Source organism: Miniopterus schreibersii, assembly GCF_964146895.1.
Source record: "Miniopterus schreibersii genome assembly, chromosome: 9".
Classification (NCBI taxonomy): domain Eukaryota; kingdom Metazoa; phylum Chordata; class Mammalia; order Chiroptera; family Miniopteridae; genus Miniopterus; species Miniopterus schreibersii.
The window spans coordinates 49,055,045-49,073,903 of record NC_138118.1 but is presented as its reverse complement, the minus strand read 5'-3'; the positions used below and the strand labels follow the sequence as shown (position 1 = coordinate 49,073,903).

Sequence of the window (18,859 nt, the reverse complement as noted above, 5' to 3'; positions counted from 1 at the left end):
GAGCAAGCTGAGGCACCGGGAAAATGGGAGCTTGTTTAAGTCAATCCCAGGCAACATTTTCTGCTCCTTATAGCCTAAATTATTCCAAGTAAGACTTGTCAAACTATCTGTGATGAAGACCAGATAGTCTGTTTTGATTTATTTTCTTTTGTTTCCAAACTACTTCAGAACTAATAAAATTTAAATAACAAAGTATAAACCCATTTTCTTAAACTATCAGAGTTAACATATAAATTACTCTACCAATGCTAGAAATCTGTCTAAATGCTTACTCTTAATTTCTCATCTTGTGCTTATGGACAAAAACTGGTCCATGGACCATACTTTGAGCAACACTGTTTTAAGCAATGCAGGGTCTTGGACATGCTAATACACCTATAGATAATGCTTCCCTAGCTTCATATTATTAGAAACAACAATCTAACTTATCAATACATTATCATCCAGAGACTAAAGACACTAATACAAAATTTGATAGCTCTAAGCCATCTTTAAAAACAATTTTGCTTCCTCTCATTTTAAATAACTAATGTGCAATATGCTTTGCAAATCTATGACTGCCAAATATGAAGCAAAACACAGCAAATAAGTCAGCATCTCTTAAAATTTTAATTTTTTTTAGACAGTCCTCACCCAATTAACCTACATATTAAGATGTAATTCTAATCAAGGTACCAACAGGCTTTATGTTTGTTTTGTCTCAAAAGGGATATGGGGAAGCTGATTCTCAAGCTCAGAAATACAGAATAACCTTCATATTTTGGTAAAAGAACAATGGGATGCAAGCTCTTACCGTACCACATATGAAGCAACTGAAACTAAAATAATGTGATTCTGACAATAATAATAATAGTGGTTTAATAATTATAAATAACCACAACAGCAGCAATAAACACTGACTGAGCATCTAGTGTGACCAAGGCATGTGGTAAAAACTTGATCTTCACTATGTCATTCCTCTTGACAATCTTCCGAGGTAGATGCTATTATTATTTCCATTTTATTATGATGAAACAAACTTATAGAGATTAAGTAATTTAGTAAGTGACTGATCTGGGAAAGAAAACATATTAATGGGAAAAAGCAATGGAGCCCAGAAACACACCCAATTTAATGCTAACGGTCACATTTTCAAGTCACTAAGAAATAGAGTATTTAAGAAATGGTTATAAGGCAAGAGATAATCAGATTATAAAATATACTTAGATCCCACGATTGGACCTACCAAGAGCACAGATAACATTTCCAGGCAGGTGAAGACAGAAATCTAAAGAAATAAAACTAAACATTCTAGAAAAATAAGACTATAGTTTCAAAAATTTTTAAGGTGAAGAATATCAGTCTAACAAGACACAACACAGAAGTCAGAATCTATTGCAAAAAAATTAATAGTTCTGTGACGAGAATAATAACACTGTCTCAGGTAAGTAAAAGAAACATATTGAGAAAAATATTTGCAAAATATAAAAAGGGTTATTATCCCCGATATTTAAAGAGAAACAATATGAATAGGACAAGTAATTTAACAGAACTGAGTCAAGACTATTAAGATTTCATAGAAGAAATACAAAAAAAAAAAAAGATTCCTCACCTAACTAAAAAATCAAGAAAATTAAAACTAAAAATGAAAAAGAGAAATATTTTTCACTCATGAGATATTAAAAATTAAAATGTTGATAATATCTAAGTCGGTGAGACTGTGATAAACACTGATGCACAATTTCTAGAAAAGACTCTTCACATTACATTTCTTCTGAAAGCAAATCTGTGGCACCTATCAAAATTAAATATCTGGTCATCCTTCAACCCAAGGATAAATACTTCAGAAATAGAAACACATTCACCCTTTGAATATATTGTTTCTTATTTGTGGAATGCTTTTTCCCTTTTTCATCTAGAAAACTCTCACACGTGTTTCATCACCAAGCTCCAATGTCTCTTCCTCATGCCCAGGCCATGTTTAATTCATCTCTGTATTTCTTAGCACAATTCCAAGAGCCTCACCATATTTGAAAGCTTATGTAGAGGCAGGTCAATAGAAGACAAGAGTAGACTGATCAAAACCAAAGTGGGAGGAGGAATACATCTGCATGAAGTAGTTCATAACAACGGCCCTCCTAAACAGCACAGGCTGGAGATAAACAGTTACTATGGCATAGCCAGTCTAAAAGGAGTAAAGCTTGTGGTGAGAGCAGTCACTCCCAGTCAGTCCTGAACAAAGTCCAAGTTATATGCTGCTGTTGTTTTCTAAAAAGCAGAAAATGGCAACATTCTTTGAGAAAATAAGAAACAAAAAGACTTCATAAAAAACTGCTTGCATTGACCCTTCATTACCTCCTAGAGGCTACAAAACCTTTCTAATTGCATGTAAGATATGAATGCAGAATTCTACATATGTGAATTTGATAAAAGGTTTAAATTACCATAACTTGAATTAGTATAAAGTACAATTTACATAAATTCTTTGACTTTTATCTAAGGGTGGTTCCCTTCTGTGTAAGTCTAAGAGCTCAGAAAGCATTTGCTGTATGAATAAATGATAAAAGTTACAGACTGAATGGACAGTAGATAAGGCAAAAAAAAGTCTGGATATGATCAAATCTTGTTTCAGAAATGAAAATTTAAAAGAATGTTATGAATTATTATTAAAAATGATCTTGAAATCTACTTGAAAATATTAATTCATTACACTAAGCTTTTAAATCTTTGGTTAAAAGAAAAAGCTTAGAAAATTAATATGGCCCAGTAACCTATAAAGAAAAGCTATGGTAACATAAAATAAAAACACAGGTTTACTTTATAGATTTATCTAATGTATATTTTCTAAAGTTGCTGTCATTCATTTTTTTCTTATTAAGCATGAATTGAACCTCTATGTAAAAACTAAATAAATAAATAAAATAAAATCGAGCAGACATTAAGAAGACAAAAAGAAAAAGTATGGCCTCCATACAAAAAAAATCTTCATAGTATGAGCAGGGAGGTGGCGCACACACACATATTGAGTACATAAAAATACAAAGGAACTATAAAAAAGTGGTAGTAGCAATAATAATAATAATACATCTGCTTTGTACAAAAAAACTTACAAAATTAAGCTGAAGGTTCAGTTAAAGGTTTCTGGGAAGGTAAAGTTTTATACCAGGTATTAAAAAAATATATTGGTCAAGAAAAAAACTACACATAAAAAAATAAAACTTGAAATAAACAGACTAAGCAAGCAAACAGGGGGATGGGTGAAAAGAAGAAAAGGAAAGTGTCACATGGGTTAGGCCAAAGCTGCTTCCAATCAAACCGAAATAAGTTACTGGGCCAAATAAGGAAGCAGAAGCATAGTGCCTAGGTTACTACCAATTTGTGGCAATCTTTCTATAATGTAATCTCCTGGGTTCCAGTTTCTTTACTGATAAAATAAAGGAGAGGAACTAGCTTGTCTCCTAAGGTCCTTGTCCTTACCTCTACATTCTGATACGTGTTTCCTAATAGCCAGTATTTTCAGATTCCAAAGACATGCAACCTTTTATTGTTTTCAGTATATGAGATTAGATTTCTTTTTAGTCTGGGCATGGATACAAATAATTAGATCATTTCAGCATTCCAAATTATAGAAACAAATTTTGAAGAGTGCCAGCGTAGGCAGCTTACTAAACTCAGGAGTAATGACTCAAAATTGTGACGGAGACAGGGAGGAGCCCAGTGTCACATGATATACAGAAAATATTGCAATGGCTAGTGAATGGTCCATGTCATCTGATAAGAATATTCTATCTATAAAGGGAAGATTACACACTGTATATTCTTATTTCACTCATTTCTAAAGCTTCTAACTTCACTCAGCAGCCTTCAATTCCTTTTACAAAATGGTCCTGGGGTAGCTGATAACTGTTTTGTGTTGTGGTGTGGTCATGCACGTTACTGTTTTCACTCGTCAGGTCTGCTCCGAGGAACTTCACAACTTACCGCCCGAGCTGAGTCACCGAAGTCTATCTTCAACCTTCCCATGGCTCTAATGATAGCAATAATGGACTGAATGGTGTTACTGTAGACCACTGCCTTGTACTGTTTACATTCTTCTTCCGAATAACCAGCTTCGTGGATAATTCTAAGGAGACAGAAGGAAAAAGAAAACACTTACTTCCTCTGGTAGAAGGGTCCATTTCAACACAAAAATACAAATTTAAAGTTTTAAATCTACTTACTTCATTTGCTTCACAATTGTACTTTTCCCAGATTCACCAGCACCTGAAAAAGGTAAAATAGTACAGAATAAGGGATTTCTAACTTCATCATGCCTATCCAACTCCGAACACACACTTTATTTCTCTTTCTGTCTCTTATAGTTGAATTGTTTTATATCAAAACTATCTTTGTTGTTTTCCAAACACCTAAGACAAGTTCTCAAAAATAAATCCCATCTGTTTATTACTTCATAATGCTTAAATTCAGTAAGTAAATACTTAAATTCAAATAAAACTGAAAAACATGCTTTCACTGTTTTCTGTGTACATTCTCCAAAGCATTAAAAATTTCAACCTTCTATAATGTAAAGCACTATAAATTAGTTTTATTCAAGATGTTGAGCTCCCCATTAAAAGATGTTTTACTGTCTGGCCAATAATCATAAATTAAACTTTGACTCTTATGATGTAGATGGCAGTGATGCCAAATAGCCACATAAAAATAATTTTAAAATATTATACAATAAAACAGCCAAGTTTCATGCAATATATGTTCTACCACCATTATTAAACAGTTGACACAATGCCAAAATGAGGAGGCAATGGTATACGCAGGACAGAAATGTCTCCCCCTGGTTTTCTATCTTGCTTGTCACCTAAGTGGCAAGGGTTCCTTAAACCCATTCTAAACCTCTCCTTCACTCTCTACATATGCAGGGTCTCTGCACAATTTGAGTCCTACCAGTATGCCATCCTAACATGAAAATATCACTAATGAAATGGCCATTATAAAATAGAGCCTTCTCATCCTTCACACTTAACAGGAGCTGCTCTCTTTACATAAATTAGATCAATTATTTGTCAGGCTCATCCTGATTGGTAGATATTGAGAACATTTACGTATAGCACACAAAACCATAAGATATCACAAGTCTATTGTTTAGCTCAGTGATTTTCAACCGGTGTGTGCCGCAAGAATTTTTAAAACGCAATACCTGCCTATTTAGTCAGGGCACTGAACTCTTTTCCCTTAAATTGTCAAAAAAAAAGACAACAGCCAGCACAATAGCCATCCAGTGTGAATGAATCAAAATTATACCTATTTTTTGATCAGACTGGCAAAAAAATATATTTTTGGTGTGCCACAGAATTTTAGAAATTAGTTTATGTGCACCATGAGATGAAACAGGTTGAAAATACTGGGTTAGCTTCCCACTGTCTTTGCCAGAGCTACATATCATGAACATATTTATTGCTGTTTGAAAGACAGGGTGCAGGATTTTCATTATCTGGGATATATTCCCATTTTCCCAGCCATTCCTACAGTGCTTTATTGCTCCCAGCATTACTAAACACAAAGTACACTTGCAAGAACACCTACTGCTGATCACGTCACAACTCTTCAAACAGTTTCCCTTGACAAAATATAATTTGCTCTACTTCCTCTTGATACCCTGGTGATCCTCTATCAATTATTTGTCAGGCTCATCACACTTATCTCCATCAACCTTTCCTGATCCTTCCCCATGTGATCCCTGTTTCCTCTCACTTTGCACATATTTCTATTTGAATTCTCAGCAGATAACTTGCATTAGACACACAATCAACCAGAAATGTACCTGAATTTATTTAAGCTATTTATGACTGATAAGATTAGATGGCGAACTTCTGGGCTTCATTCTCTTTGCCCTTTCCCCCCCCTCCAGCTACATACAGACATACATACCCAAATCATCAGAGGAATCTGAGAACAGGTCATAGTTAAATGTCCTATCTGAAATTCTGGAGGGAAAATACTGCTTAAATTTTACTTGTGATTTGATATTTTTAAAAAAATGTTCCTACGATATCAACACATTAAATAGAAAAGTAGGAGCTGAATAAACAATGAGGGCATTCTTCATTTATGGACAGCTTTGACTCTTTCAAGGCATCTGCCAATAAAAATGATTCCAAGATAAACAACCCATTATTTACTAATTAACAACAGTGTACTTGGCTGTGAAAAAAGCACAATTGTAAGCATTATGGCTCACACGTTTCTCTAATTCAAGAGGTCTACCCAAATCGCACACCTAGGCAGTTTCTAGTAGGGATATCTTCAAAAAGGCCCTGTGGGTTTCTAGGGTACTGTAAATTGAGTCAGCAGCCATGTGTGATGATGGCAGAGTCTAGATCCCACTGTCCATACACAACAGTGATTCCATAGGCACAGTGAGCTTTAATGAACAGCCAGCCACCCATGGTCCTCTCTCTCAGTGAAACAACTCAACAACTGAAAGGCCTAGAGAACGGCTTACTGCATGACATAAACTTGTGAGGTCTGAGAGCCACACAAAGGGGAAAATCAGAAATAGTAAAGGACATAATTATCACCAATTAAACTATGTATAACAGATAACACTTTTTAAATCTTAATGAGAAAAAACCCCCAAGATTTTTCCTGGTGTTAGACATTATCTTTAAATTCTAATTTGCTTCATATCTCTTAAAAAATAACTGGTGGCATGAGACATTTAGCTTACTTTGCAATGAGCATCTAAGGCTTGTGGTTCAAAAAATCCTGATATCTGTTTAACATTCAAGTATGGGGATGGCTTTCGTATTAATTGAATTTCTAACTAAATCCTTGCTAGTCACAAGTACTCTTTGTGGAATACATATCCCAGAGGCAGACGTGCTGAAAAAAACATCTTTCAAAGCTTAGCAATTTGTATAATTAGTTTTCAATTCTCACTTCTATGCGGAGCCCTAGTAGGAAAATTACAAATGCTGCACAGTCACAGTTCCAACATTCCAAATGGTGATATTCTTTGCACACAGCATAGAAGATGGAGTTAAAGGCTGTTCTCAAGTCAGCACAGTCATGTTTGAGAGACTGGCAGAAAGCAATATTGTAAAAAAAACAACAAAAAACAAAACTCAAAGATAGTGGAGGGGCAGGGAAAGGAGAAAGGATACATGTTCCTAACAATACTCAGCTAGGCAGCTACTGCTTTGTACCAAAATAGAGAGACGGGTTTGAAAGGATAGGAGCACCCTTCTTTCAAGAAGAAACAAGGACTATGTAGCATGTATTGGTCGGGAAAGTTCAAAGTGTGTGACCAATGCAGACACCAGGCCAGGCTGGTCAAGGTGACTATGTGGCCTATAAAGTAACTGTCAACAAGGTGGTGGGTCACTGTGAAACGAGTGAGACTTTGAATAGTAGGGAGAATGTAATTCCCAAAGAGCCAAGAATGTGTGCCATGTGGTCATGGTAGGCCTGTAACTATAAAGGCAAAGGTGAGATCACTAAGAGGGTTCCTCAGGTTTCTCTCTAAGGAGGAAGTGACTGATGGAAAAGCACATCTCTGAGAGCAAATACTGAGCACAGTGGGTACATAAAGTGGGGCTCAGCATCTGATAAGGCACCATGGAGATGGTGGACGGGCGGAGGAGCATTCCACAGGAACACAGGGAACTCATCTGCACACAGGGGCCAGTCGGCCTAGGGAGGGGAAACCCATCAAGTTTGGACAAGGGTGAGGGGGACTGAAAACAAATCAAGATATAAGTAAAAGAACCCTTGGCTAGATTTGAATTCTCTGAACAGAATTATGTAACTTATCACTATAAAAATGATAATCAAACTGTAGGTGCCCCTGATTTTGTTGAGGAACAATAAAGAAAATTTAAAATTTTAACTGTTAGTTAAAAAAACACAAAAAACTTATGACCTCAGAAGACAAATACTTTTCCCCCCCAAGAAGATTCTTTATCCAATTCTCTGCTTAGGGTCATCTTTGTATCATTTATTTCCTGGCTTCAGGGTTATAAGCTGCTCAACATCACACACTGTCCAGCAGCAATTAAAATGCTGATTTAGTCACATTATCTTATGGTGAATTCCTGACACCACTAATCTAACTTAAGAAATCCTACTTTTTATTACAATTTAGTTTTAATTGGGTTAAATTCAAATACAGATGCATTTAAAGTCACTTTATCATAGTACTACTATGGGATTAACAAAATCAAGGTCCTTATATTTAAGATAGAAGAAAATAAAGTGAGAGTAAGGGCAAATATAAATTTAAAATAAGAGGCTTAATTATCCCTATTTAAAGAAACCTATTTCCCTCCCCTCCTTTTTCTTAGAGTCATTTCTTTGAAATGTAAACATCAAGAGAGGAGATGTTGCCCCACCTCCCAGTTTCTGTGGCAGGGTAGGATCCTAACTTGGGTGGGTACCTGCTCCAAGCTGCAAAACTATGTCCTGTCATAAAGATATGAAAGTTGATTTCTCTTCTGGATAAGGCCAATTAGCTAACACAGATGGTCTCCCCAATTAACAGGTAAATTTAGTATGAACTATAAGGTGTGGCATAAGGTGCTGTCAAGCCTTTTACTTAACGACTAGTTACTGTTTATCTTGAAAACAGGAATGTAATAGGTTGCATCACCTTCCCCACATAAGGGGATGAGATTCCTTTGTCTCTGAAACCTTTAGTGAGCTGCCTGAGATGCACACCACACTCTGGCTCAATGCTTATTCAATAATAAAAGTGTTTTCTTTCTCTACTACTTTTGTGAAAAGAATTCCTGGGTTGGGAGAAGATTTTGTTTCTAATTATAATTCCCCAACAGGGGTAAGAATCTAAAAATATTTCTTATTTAACTATAAGAAGCTCTGAACTTATAGTTAAATGAATATACAGGGTGGGGCAAAAATAGGTTTATAGTTTTGAGTAGGCGAAACACATAGTTTATTCTTGTTTTATTATTTATTACTGTATTTTCCAGATGAACAACTGTAAACCTACTTTTGCTCCACCAAGTATTATTTACTAGTCATAAATCATAAATAACTGAGCAAATAACATGACAGTAAACAAACCTGAGTTTTAGACAAAGAATTTATGGTTCCCTAATGAAGGAAAACATTCTTCACCTGTGTGGCTTTAAATTATTTTCACAAATTCATGTAACTATCATCGGGAGCAAAATTCCTTATGTTTATAGGGTGTATGTAAACTATAAAACAAAATAATCTTATAAGTTTATGAGTATATATTTATAGGATATATCTGGGGTTCTGGGAGGTAAAAATAATCTGATACTGTAAATACCAGAATCTATACCCTCTAAATTACCCACTCACTCCAATCCTAACTCCCGATAAATCAGCTACCATACCCAGCCATTTATGCCTGAGCTATGTATCATACTATCAGATAGAACAAAACTGTATCTACACACAAGGCTACTCTACAAAGATAGGACAAAACAAAGAATTGTGGGCTCTTTCCTGGCAGCCCGAAGAGACTATATCAGCTAGCTGAACTGAGAAATCCATGTTTCTACAGGTCAAGTCTACAGATTCACAAGGTGAGGGTGAGGAAGGACAGCGGACTGAAGGCCACAAGCATAGTCTTGGGGGTCTACAACTTTTCTGCAAGAATTTTTAATTCATTGTTTTTATTTGTATAATGATAAGTATATGAATCACTTAAATGAATCCATATGGCTGAAGAGAGCCATACAATTTCAGGGTCTATGTTTGAATTTGTGTTTACAGGTGCCTAAGACACCTGTATATAAAACTTACAAAATAATCACTTTGGATATGGTGATTCCTCCCCACCTCCCAAGAAAGGAATGATATCTACGCACCAATCAGATACCTTCCATGGCCTTTTGCGTGAACGGTATCAAGCAAAATCACAGCACTAAAAGAATGATGTGAAATCTGGCCCACAGAAGCTGTTTTCCATGACCACATCATGGAAAATGCCATTTAAGGAAGGAGCCAAAACAGAGAGAAGCAGCACTGAGAGAAAGCTAGGTTGAGAAGTCATACTTAGGGAAAACATTACAATTTACCATCCAAAATGGAACACTTTTGAGAGTTAGAGGGAGTCCAAGCATAAACCAGACTGACCTGGACAAAGCAGGAAATAGATCACTCTTCATAATTGAAGACAACTTCACCCTGATTTCTAAGCTATGAGTGCCAGTTGTAAGTTTGCTGTCTGTAAAGAGTTTGGACTAACCCTGTGCCAAGTAGTATTACTTTAATTATCTTGAGCTAATGAGGGAAAAACAAAGGAGGTTAATGATGCATTTGAGCCAAGTGACGGTCAAATGATAATTACTGTCTGCTTTGAAAAGGAAAGTTATAGAAATTTAGATAGAGAAAAAAATGTAGAAAATCAGTCATTATATAGCCCACTGTAAAAGAAGTATGCTAAATCCAAAAACAATCATTTTGTAAGTATAATTTACTGTAGCTAATATATCATTACCTATTATATTAATCTTAATTTTATATTTAAATTTATATATTTTATATATAGTTACATATACATGGTGGGGGAAAAGTATGTTTACAACTGTTTATATGGAAATTAATACAATAATAAAAGTACAAGAATAAACCGTGTTTCACATACCAACTGTAAACCTACTTTTGCCCCACCCTGTATATACAAACTTTTTCAACTTTTCCTATGTTGACTTGTAATTTTCCATGGGTATTTCTCACATTTCTGAACATGTGTGAGCAGAGGCAATGACTGTCTTTGTCCTCAATCATCTTTTCAAGGATGTTTCAATAGAGAACAAACAGTCCTGAAAGACAGAGAGGATGTCTCCCTCATAAAGCAGAGAGAGGGCAGGTATGTACCCTCTGGGACAAAGGTCAGGGAGGCTTACTACACATTATGAAAAAATTAATTGAAGACCCTAAAGTTCAGGGTTCCTCTACTGCAACATTACCCACTGCGTGCACAGCCATCACCTGGGCTCTCTTTATCTTGCCCTTAGGGAATTGGGGCTGATTCTCTAGCAACTGCAAGTGTAATAAAGTTCTTTTTGTCTCTGAACCAGAAATCTCACTTCCTCTGCTAGCAACCATGAAACTGTTGTAGGCTAACTTGTTAGCTTGTAAGTAGGGTAAAGCTTCAGACACTAAACAGTTCTTAACATGCTGTCCTGCTCAATTTATAATTAATTCCCAAATTTCTGGTGACTAAAGACACTTCCAGCCATTATTTCTATTTCTTCCCCCAAATGGCAGCTCAAATAGGTTTGTCCAATAAATCCAAAGAAAAAGAACCGTGGTTCTCAAAGTATGATCTAAGGACCAGCAGTATCAGCAACACTTAAAAAATGTATACTCTCAGGCCCCACCCAGAACTTACTGAATAAGAAACACTGGGAGTGGGGCCCAGCAACTGAGCTTTAACAATCCCTCCAACTGATTCTGATGCAAGTTTGATAACAGAACCATTGAGGTACAAGAAAAGTCAACTCTTATTTCTTGATTAGTGATTACAATAATTATAATCACTTAGCTGTTGATTAGCTATAAAAAATATATTGCTGTCATAAAATAATTATATTTCCCTCCTCTCCCCAAAAAAGTGAGACAAGTAACATTATATTCCATTTCTACAAGTAGCTTATTAAAAGGCAGTGGAACTGTCATACCTACTTCTGCATTTAATATGGTGCGACATATTACTTTGGTTGAAGTATATGAAGAAAATACATTTTCATATAATTACGTAGTGAGGATACGGAAGAAGACATCAACAGCATTTACGGATAACTGTGGATAGCCTCCTTTAATTCTATACCAAAATTTGAAAAGGGTAGCTTAGCCCGGCTGGGCGTGGCTCAGCGGTTGAGCATCGACCTAGGATCCAGGCAATCGGGGTTCGATTCCCTGTCAGGGCACATGCCCAGGTTGCGGGCTAGGCAGCCGATCAATGACTCTCTCATCATTGATGTTTCTATCTCTCTCTTCCCCTCCTTTCCTCTCTCTGAAATCAATAAAGATATTAAAAAAAAAAAAAAAAAAGGAAAAGGAAAAGGGTAGCTTAAAGTCTGGTTATATGCATTACTATGAACTTTTCACTTTCACACTTTAAAATCCATTGGTCTCTCTTGTACTTGGAATGGATTTTTGACCCATGTCTGATATGGATATTAGTTTACTGAGTTATGCAGAATTGAATGTTGACATAATTTCAATATACAAAAAACTACCTTTTAATATTGCCCATAATTTCCTCAGAACAAGCCGAAGGTCTTGGGAGGATGTCAAGCTCCCAGTGGTAGAAAATGCAGCCATGGGTTATCCCTCTCCTGATCTTTCATATGAGATGGAAAACAGATGTGCCTACGGTCTTGTTGCAGCAGTGCCCAGGGGATGGTGAGACAATGAGAAGGTAGAACTTGGGTGCCTGAATGCACCTGTGAGGCAGAGCACCCAGCAGTATTTAGCCTTAGATCTGTTATATGGGAGAAATAAGCAGCTATCTTCTTTAGGCCACAGTCAGGTTAGATTTCTTTGACACAGAGCTTGGCCTTTATGCTGACATTTTAAAAAATGTTGCCTAGGTTTAAGTATACAAATATATAAATATAGAGAAATAGAAAGAAAACAAACTAAAAACTGCCAAAACCTACAATTGTTTTTAAAAATCACCATAAATAAAATTGAAAGGCAAACTACAGAAGAGAAAATATTAGTAATTAATGAGTATCAAAGTGTAGACTTCTTTAATTCATAATTAACATTAATTGACAAGAAAAATATCAATGTTCTAAACAGCAAAAGACACAAAGATAATTTATAGAGAAAAAACAACCATATATAGTATTTTAAACTATAAATACAGTTGTCACTTGGTATCCATGGAGGATTGGTTTCAGGACTCCACCTCAGACACCAAAATCTGAAGATGCTCAATTCCCCCATATAAAATGGCACAGTATTTCCAAGCGACCTATATTTGCATACAGGCTGCAGCAGGGTGTGCCTACACATCACTTCATTCACATGGATTCAGCATAGTGCTCAGTGCATGCATGGCAAATTCAAGTCTTGCTCTCTGGAACTTTCTGGGATTCTTAAAAAAAATTTCAAGTATTTGATCCACAGTTGACCGAATTCATGAATGTGAAACCTGCATATATGAAGGACTGACTATATACATATATACTCATGCAAAAAAAAGTATGAAACATATTGAAAAGAATGTTTATATCTGAGTGATGTAATTTTATTCCTCAAACATTTTTGTAATTTCCAAATTTTTTTCATTCTACATAAATTTCATTCAAAATTATATAATTTATTTAGAAAACTTTGATCATATCTCCCCCATGATTAAACTTGAATAAAATCATCTTTAATCTTGTTTGCTTCAACCCATGTTCCCATCTCATTACTCATGCACATACATCTCATATTCTAATCACAGCAAATTACTTTTACTCCCAAAAGTTTCATGATCATTCTTGCCTCATTCCTCCCTCTTACTTTCTTCCAAGTGGAGCCCCTTATCAACATGGGCACTGAAAAGGACCATGCCATGTTTAGGCAGGAGGGGCTTCTGGGGTTCAGCTTTCCCAAACAAGGTAGCCCTAATTTTCAGGGAGTATGGAAACCGATTTGACAAACACTGTGCCTGCTACTCAGCCCAATATAGCAGGTGGAACCACCACCAAGACCATAACCCTAAAGAGACTTAGGTAGTAAGAGATTCCGAGGTCTGCACTTAGGAGCAGCTCAAGCAGGCTTGTTCTAAGCAAGTCATGAGTTATAGTACCACAGACATCAACTGTGAGGCCAGGAGCACCCAGGTGAGAGCCATCACCTCCAAGACCTGAGGAGGCAGAGAGCATCAAATTTAAGGAACTAGACTCTGTCATTGCTATAATGAGTCCAAATAAGTCATTCTTCCCTCCCTTCTACCCTCCCACTGTCCCTTGCACCAATTAGGAGAACAGCAGTAGGGAAGGATTGCAAATGATGAAACACTTTTATCTGAACACCACATAAATGTCCTGTTTAAATGATGATACTGGACTAAGGCTTTAGCAATGTTTTAATTTAGAACATTTTGTAATTTTCCCTACTAATCAGCAGGAAGGAGCTCAGCAGGAGGTAGGTTAATTTTAGGCTAAATTTAAAAAAATAGAGTGAATTAACTCTTGTAACCCTCACTGTTAATACATAAGCAATGGTTTCTAAGCATATTTAGAAAGAGACATGGACACTATACTTTCCTTATCAAACATCCCAAATTTTGCATACTATCTCTATCGCCTGCTCTGAGGAATTATCAAACCAGACTTGGATGACTATGTGTTTCAGACCTGATGTTATTCACTCACCGCTTTAAACATTTCCTTTCAGTAAGTAATCCAGTGCACATGCAGGAAATCTCACTTAACTTCATCGACTGATTCTGTGACTTTAAATGAAATGACATATAACGAAACCAATTTTACCACAGGCTAATTGATATAAACAAGAGTTCCTATGGCATCTCATCAACATCATAACAAAATGACTCTGAAGGAAACGGCACTATTCGAGGAACCGCTGTACTACCATCTCCTTTTTCTACCTTCACCAACTCACATTAAATCAATTCCATGCGATGTCATGATGTTGGCATGTATACATGTACCCTGAAGTTTTAATTAGGATTCTGGTTCAGGCAACAGAAGTGACTGAAACGAGAGAATGCAAGCCACCTCTCGCACACAGCAGTCCAAGTGTGAGCAGTTCAGGGCTCACGGTCAGCTTGATAACTACAGAAATCCAAGCTCCTTTTATCTTGTGGCTCTGCCATCTTCATGACATGGCTTCCAACTCAGGTGAAGATATCTATTCGTGATCCCACCTGCACGTGAACCCTGCAGTCAGTGGGAAAAAGAGTAAGTTGGGGAAGTAGAGGAATGTGCTTTCCCTTTAAGGGTACAACCCAAAAGCTGTAACCATCATTTCCACTCATATCGCCATGACCAAAATCTAGCCTCCTGGCCTCACTTGGCTACCAATAAAGCCTGGAAATATAGTCACTAGCTGTGTGACTCTGTGTCCTCAAAATAGATATCAAGGGACTCCGGACATGAGGGTATAACCAGAAGTCTCTGCTGTAACACATAAGCCTATTCTTTTCTTTCCCTTGTTATCTGTTCCACCTTTAGGTTAGAAAACTTTTTTAATAAATGAAATATTATGCCGATCAATATAGACAAAATGAAAGAGTTGGGCTTGTGTTTTGTTTTTTATTTATTTATTTTTGTCTTCCTCCTAAAAACTAAGTTGTATGCCTTGGAAAGACTCAATAAAGCAAGCTGCTAAAAAAGGCTATTGAACCCAGCAGGGCGTGGTTCAGCGGTTAAACGTCGACCTAGGATCCAGGTGATCACGGTTCGATTCCCAGTCAGGGAACATGCCTGGTTGTGGGCTTGATCAATGACTCTCTCCTCATTGATGTCTCTCTCTCTCTCTCCCTCTCCTTTCCTCTCTCTGAAATCAATAAAGATATATTTTTTTAAAAAAAGGCTATTGAATTAGATAAATGTGAGACACTGTTAAATAGAGAAGGGAACGTTTTTAAATTTTAGAAGAATTCTTTATTCATATTCATTTGCAGGTTATCTTTAAATTCTCGCTTGAAAAAAATAGAAACTGGAAAAAAGGAGTCCATTTTGAACATGCAAAAAATACAACTCTGGACAAGTGAATCATACTTAAAAAAAAAGAGGCCATGATCCTGTATCAAAAGATTGCTGAATAAAAGTATACTCATATATTTTCAACTAAAAGAAAATATTCAAGGTATGTTTGCAATTTTTCTTTTAGCATCTCCCCTTAAGACAGATAGTTTTTGACAGATAAATTCTGATCCCATCAGTACAGAGGATACTTCCCCCAGCATGTCAGCATATTAAAAACATTTTCAACCTCCCAATTTTTATACTCCTCCCAAAACTATGTTTCCAAAATGCTTAAATGTGTATCAAGTCTTTATTGCAAACGTTTCAGCATGGCATTCCAAGGATTCTAGGATTTGGACACAAATGCCTTTTATCTCATCTCTTTTACATACCTGCAACCGTTCTCTAGCCACATAAGTCTTCAAAATTATCTATCTAATCCATACAGCCAGAATTCTAGCATTTTTGTGTCAACAATTGTATAAGGTAATCAAGTCAAAGTTAAGTAAGGCATGGGTCCTAATTCTAGGAAGTAGTATCCAAAAATGTAAGGAGGCAGTCAAGAAAATGAACAATCACAGCATTTTTTCTTTCATTCAAAAAAATATATATAAAGTAGCGACTGTACAACAAGCACAAAACTACACACTGAGGACAGAGTAAGTGGGAGTAAGAGTTGTGGTCCCACAACTCTGGTCTCATGAGGGGGAGGTACAGGTGGCAGGAAACACTTCAGATTGGGTGGAAAGGAAGTAATTAATACATGCAGTTTACTTAAAATAGCAACACTTGCTACTAATATACCTTAAAAAAGTAATGTATCTAGTAATTCACTGGAAGAACCAAATTAATGAAAAAGGAGAAAGTAACAGTAAAATGTTACAGAAAAGTTAAATACACACAAAAAAGGTGTACAACTACATACAGCTCCAATGTTCAAGAACTACAGCCCTATTACACTTTCCATTGGTCCACTAACATCTGAAATACCCTTTTTAAGCACTCTTCTAGGAAGTACAATAAGCAATGGGATTATGTCCAGGAAAGTGGCATACTTCGTTTGAAGAAAGGCTGTGGACGGGAGGAATATTAATGAAAGAAAAAGACTAGCCCAAAAAGGATGTCTAATAAATAGCTGAAGAGCCCTCACATGGAAAGAGAGGTTATACCGTATCACACTCAAGGGTGAATTAAGATCAATAACAAATTACACAGAAGGAAATCACACTCAGTAAAAGGAAAAATCTATTAGTAACCTGATGCCAGAATCTATAAAACATCATCACCTGACAATAAGACTGTTATTCCCCCCAGTCCTCTATTGTAGCAGGCATATATATAGTTCTGCTAGATGTCATTTTACATCAAGGTCTAAGTTAAAAAGAAATGGGGCAACTCCCCATTTCCCATAGTTAACACTACTTTACATACAATTAACATTTTGTTAAGGGTAGATCTCACATTAGGTGTTCTTACAAGTAATAAGGGGGTTTAGATAAAGGAGGGGAGTGGGAGGAAAGGAAGAGAGGAAATGGAGCTAACACAAAACTCTAGATTATGCTAATAAAAAATCATTCAACTACTTGTACTATCCTGATTCACACAGCTGTGTTAAAATTTGGTTTTCTATAAAGAATAATGAAAAACTACACTTAATTCATACATTCTGCCCATAGGCAGTTTCTGCACAGGATCAAAGTCCCATGAAGGTCAATATGAGACAGACCTTTCACTGTTTTTCTCATCAGCTCTCTTCATCAAACAAGAGTGAGTCCAAAAATGATAACTAATGGGCAGTTTTAACTAAATCCCTGCATTTCTTCATGCAAATTTACACATAGAGACCAAAAGGTTATTAAAGAAGGGGAGGGTGAGTAAATATCTAGTGAATATATTTCACAAGGAAATAGGAAATTATTTATTTTAAAATGAAGATAAATAACGCACCAAATCCCTCATAATTGGCTAGGACATGATAAAATAGGTTGGCAAGTATTGGCACACTAATCAGAAAAGTTTTATGTAAGTACAGAGGCTTCACATCATGAGTTATTTAAAAATTTAATTTGATGAACCACAAGAGGAGGAATTATTTGGTACTAATTTGAGAACACTTTACTTTCTAGTTAAACCAGTTGCTCTACTACTATGGAACCAAAACAGTAAACGTCTTCAATGTCACCTGCATTTTCTTTTTTCACACTGTCTTTAGTAAAGCCCTACTACGCTTACTATAAGATGTGCCAATTTCAGTGATGTTAAATGTTAAATAAAACATATGTCCCCTTGATTCATCCTCACTAATGGATCTAAATACCAGGATAGGGCTTCCATTAAGGATTTCGTATTATATACTTAAGTTTTAAGAGTTAAAAAGACTTAATAAGCATGAAAAGCAACTCAACATGTGTAATCATTCAGGAAATACAAATCAAAACAAGATGCTATACACACCTACTAGGATGGCTAGAATTAAAAACTCAGATAATAAGGTTCCTTTTGGGGTAAAGAAAATGTTCTAAAATTGATTATTTGTAATGGCTGCACTATAGTATGAATATATTTAAAAACACTGAATTGTACACTTTAAATGGGCAAATTGTACAGGTGGTGAGTTACATCTCAATAAAAATGTTTTGAAAAGTAAATAAAAATTTAATAATTAAAAGGTATTTAACTATGAAATTTTATTTTTTAATTTTTTAAATTTATTTTTATTGATTTCAGAGAAAGGAAGAGAGATGGAGAGAGAGAAACATCAATGATGAGAGAGTCACTGATTCGCTGCTTCCTGCATGCCCCCTGCCAGGAATTAAGCCCTGCCGGGGAATGGAACCTCCATCTCCTAGATCACAGGTGGATGATCAGCCACTGAGCCGCACAGGCTGGACTATATAACATTTAAAAAGCCTAATTACATTTACTTCCTTCGATGAAATCATCCTGAAACTTTGTGGCTAACACTTGGTTCCTTGCTCAGTTAAGACCAAATCTTTTCCAAGTGTAACTTTTTCCTTCTACCTCCCCTACTATTGTGTAGCATTTCTGACTGCACAGTTTGCTGAAAACCAGTGATTTTATCTAAAACAGAAGTCCAACGAGTTTACAGCAGACAGGTGGTGTTATGAGATAATAATATATTTCTACTACTTTAGTGGGATTCTAGTACCAGC

The 18,859-nt window shown here is 36.0% G+C and overlaps 1 protein-coding gene across 1 annotated transcript in view; it reads right to left on the bottom strand.

Annotated features, from left to right (window-relative positions):
• Positions 1 to 18,859, bottom strand: part of GNAI1 (G protein subunit alpha i1) — a 77,928-nt gene that overhangs the window by 25,173 nt on the left and 33,896 nt on the right. The window contains exons 3-4 of the mRNA XM_081146432.1: positions 4,200 to 4,242; positions 3,961 to 4,102 (exon numbers count right to left, since the gene is read on the bottom strand). Coding sequence (XP_081002558.1) covers positions 3,961 to 4,102; positions 4,200 to 4,242 — 185 coding nt within the window. The remainder of the gene's footprint in view (positions 1 to 3,960; positions 4,103 to 4,199; positions 4,243 to 18,859) is intronic.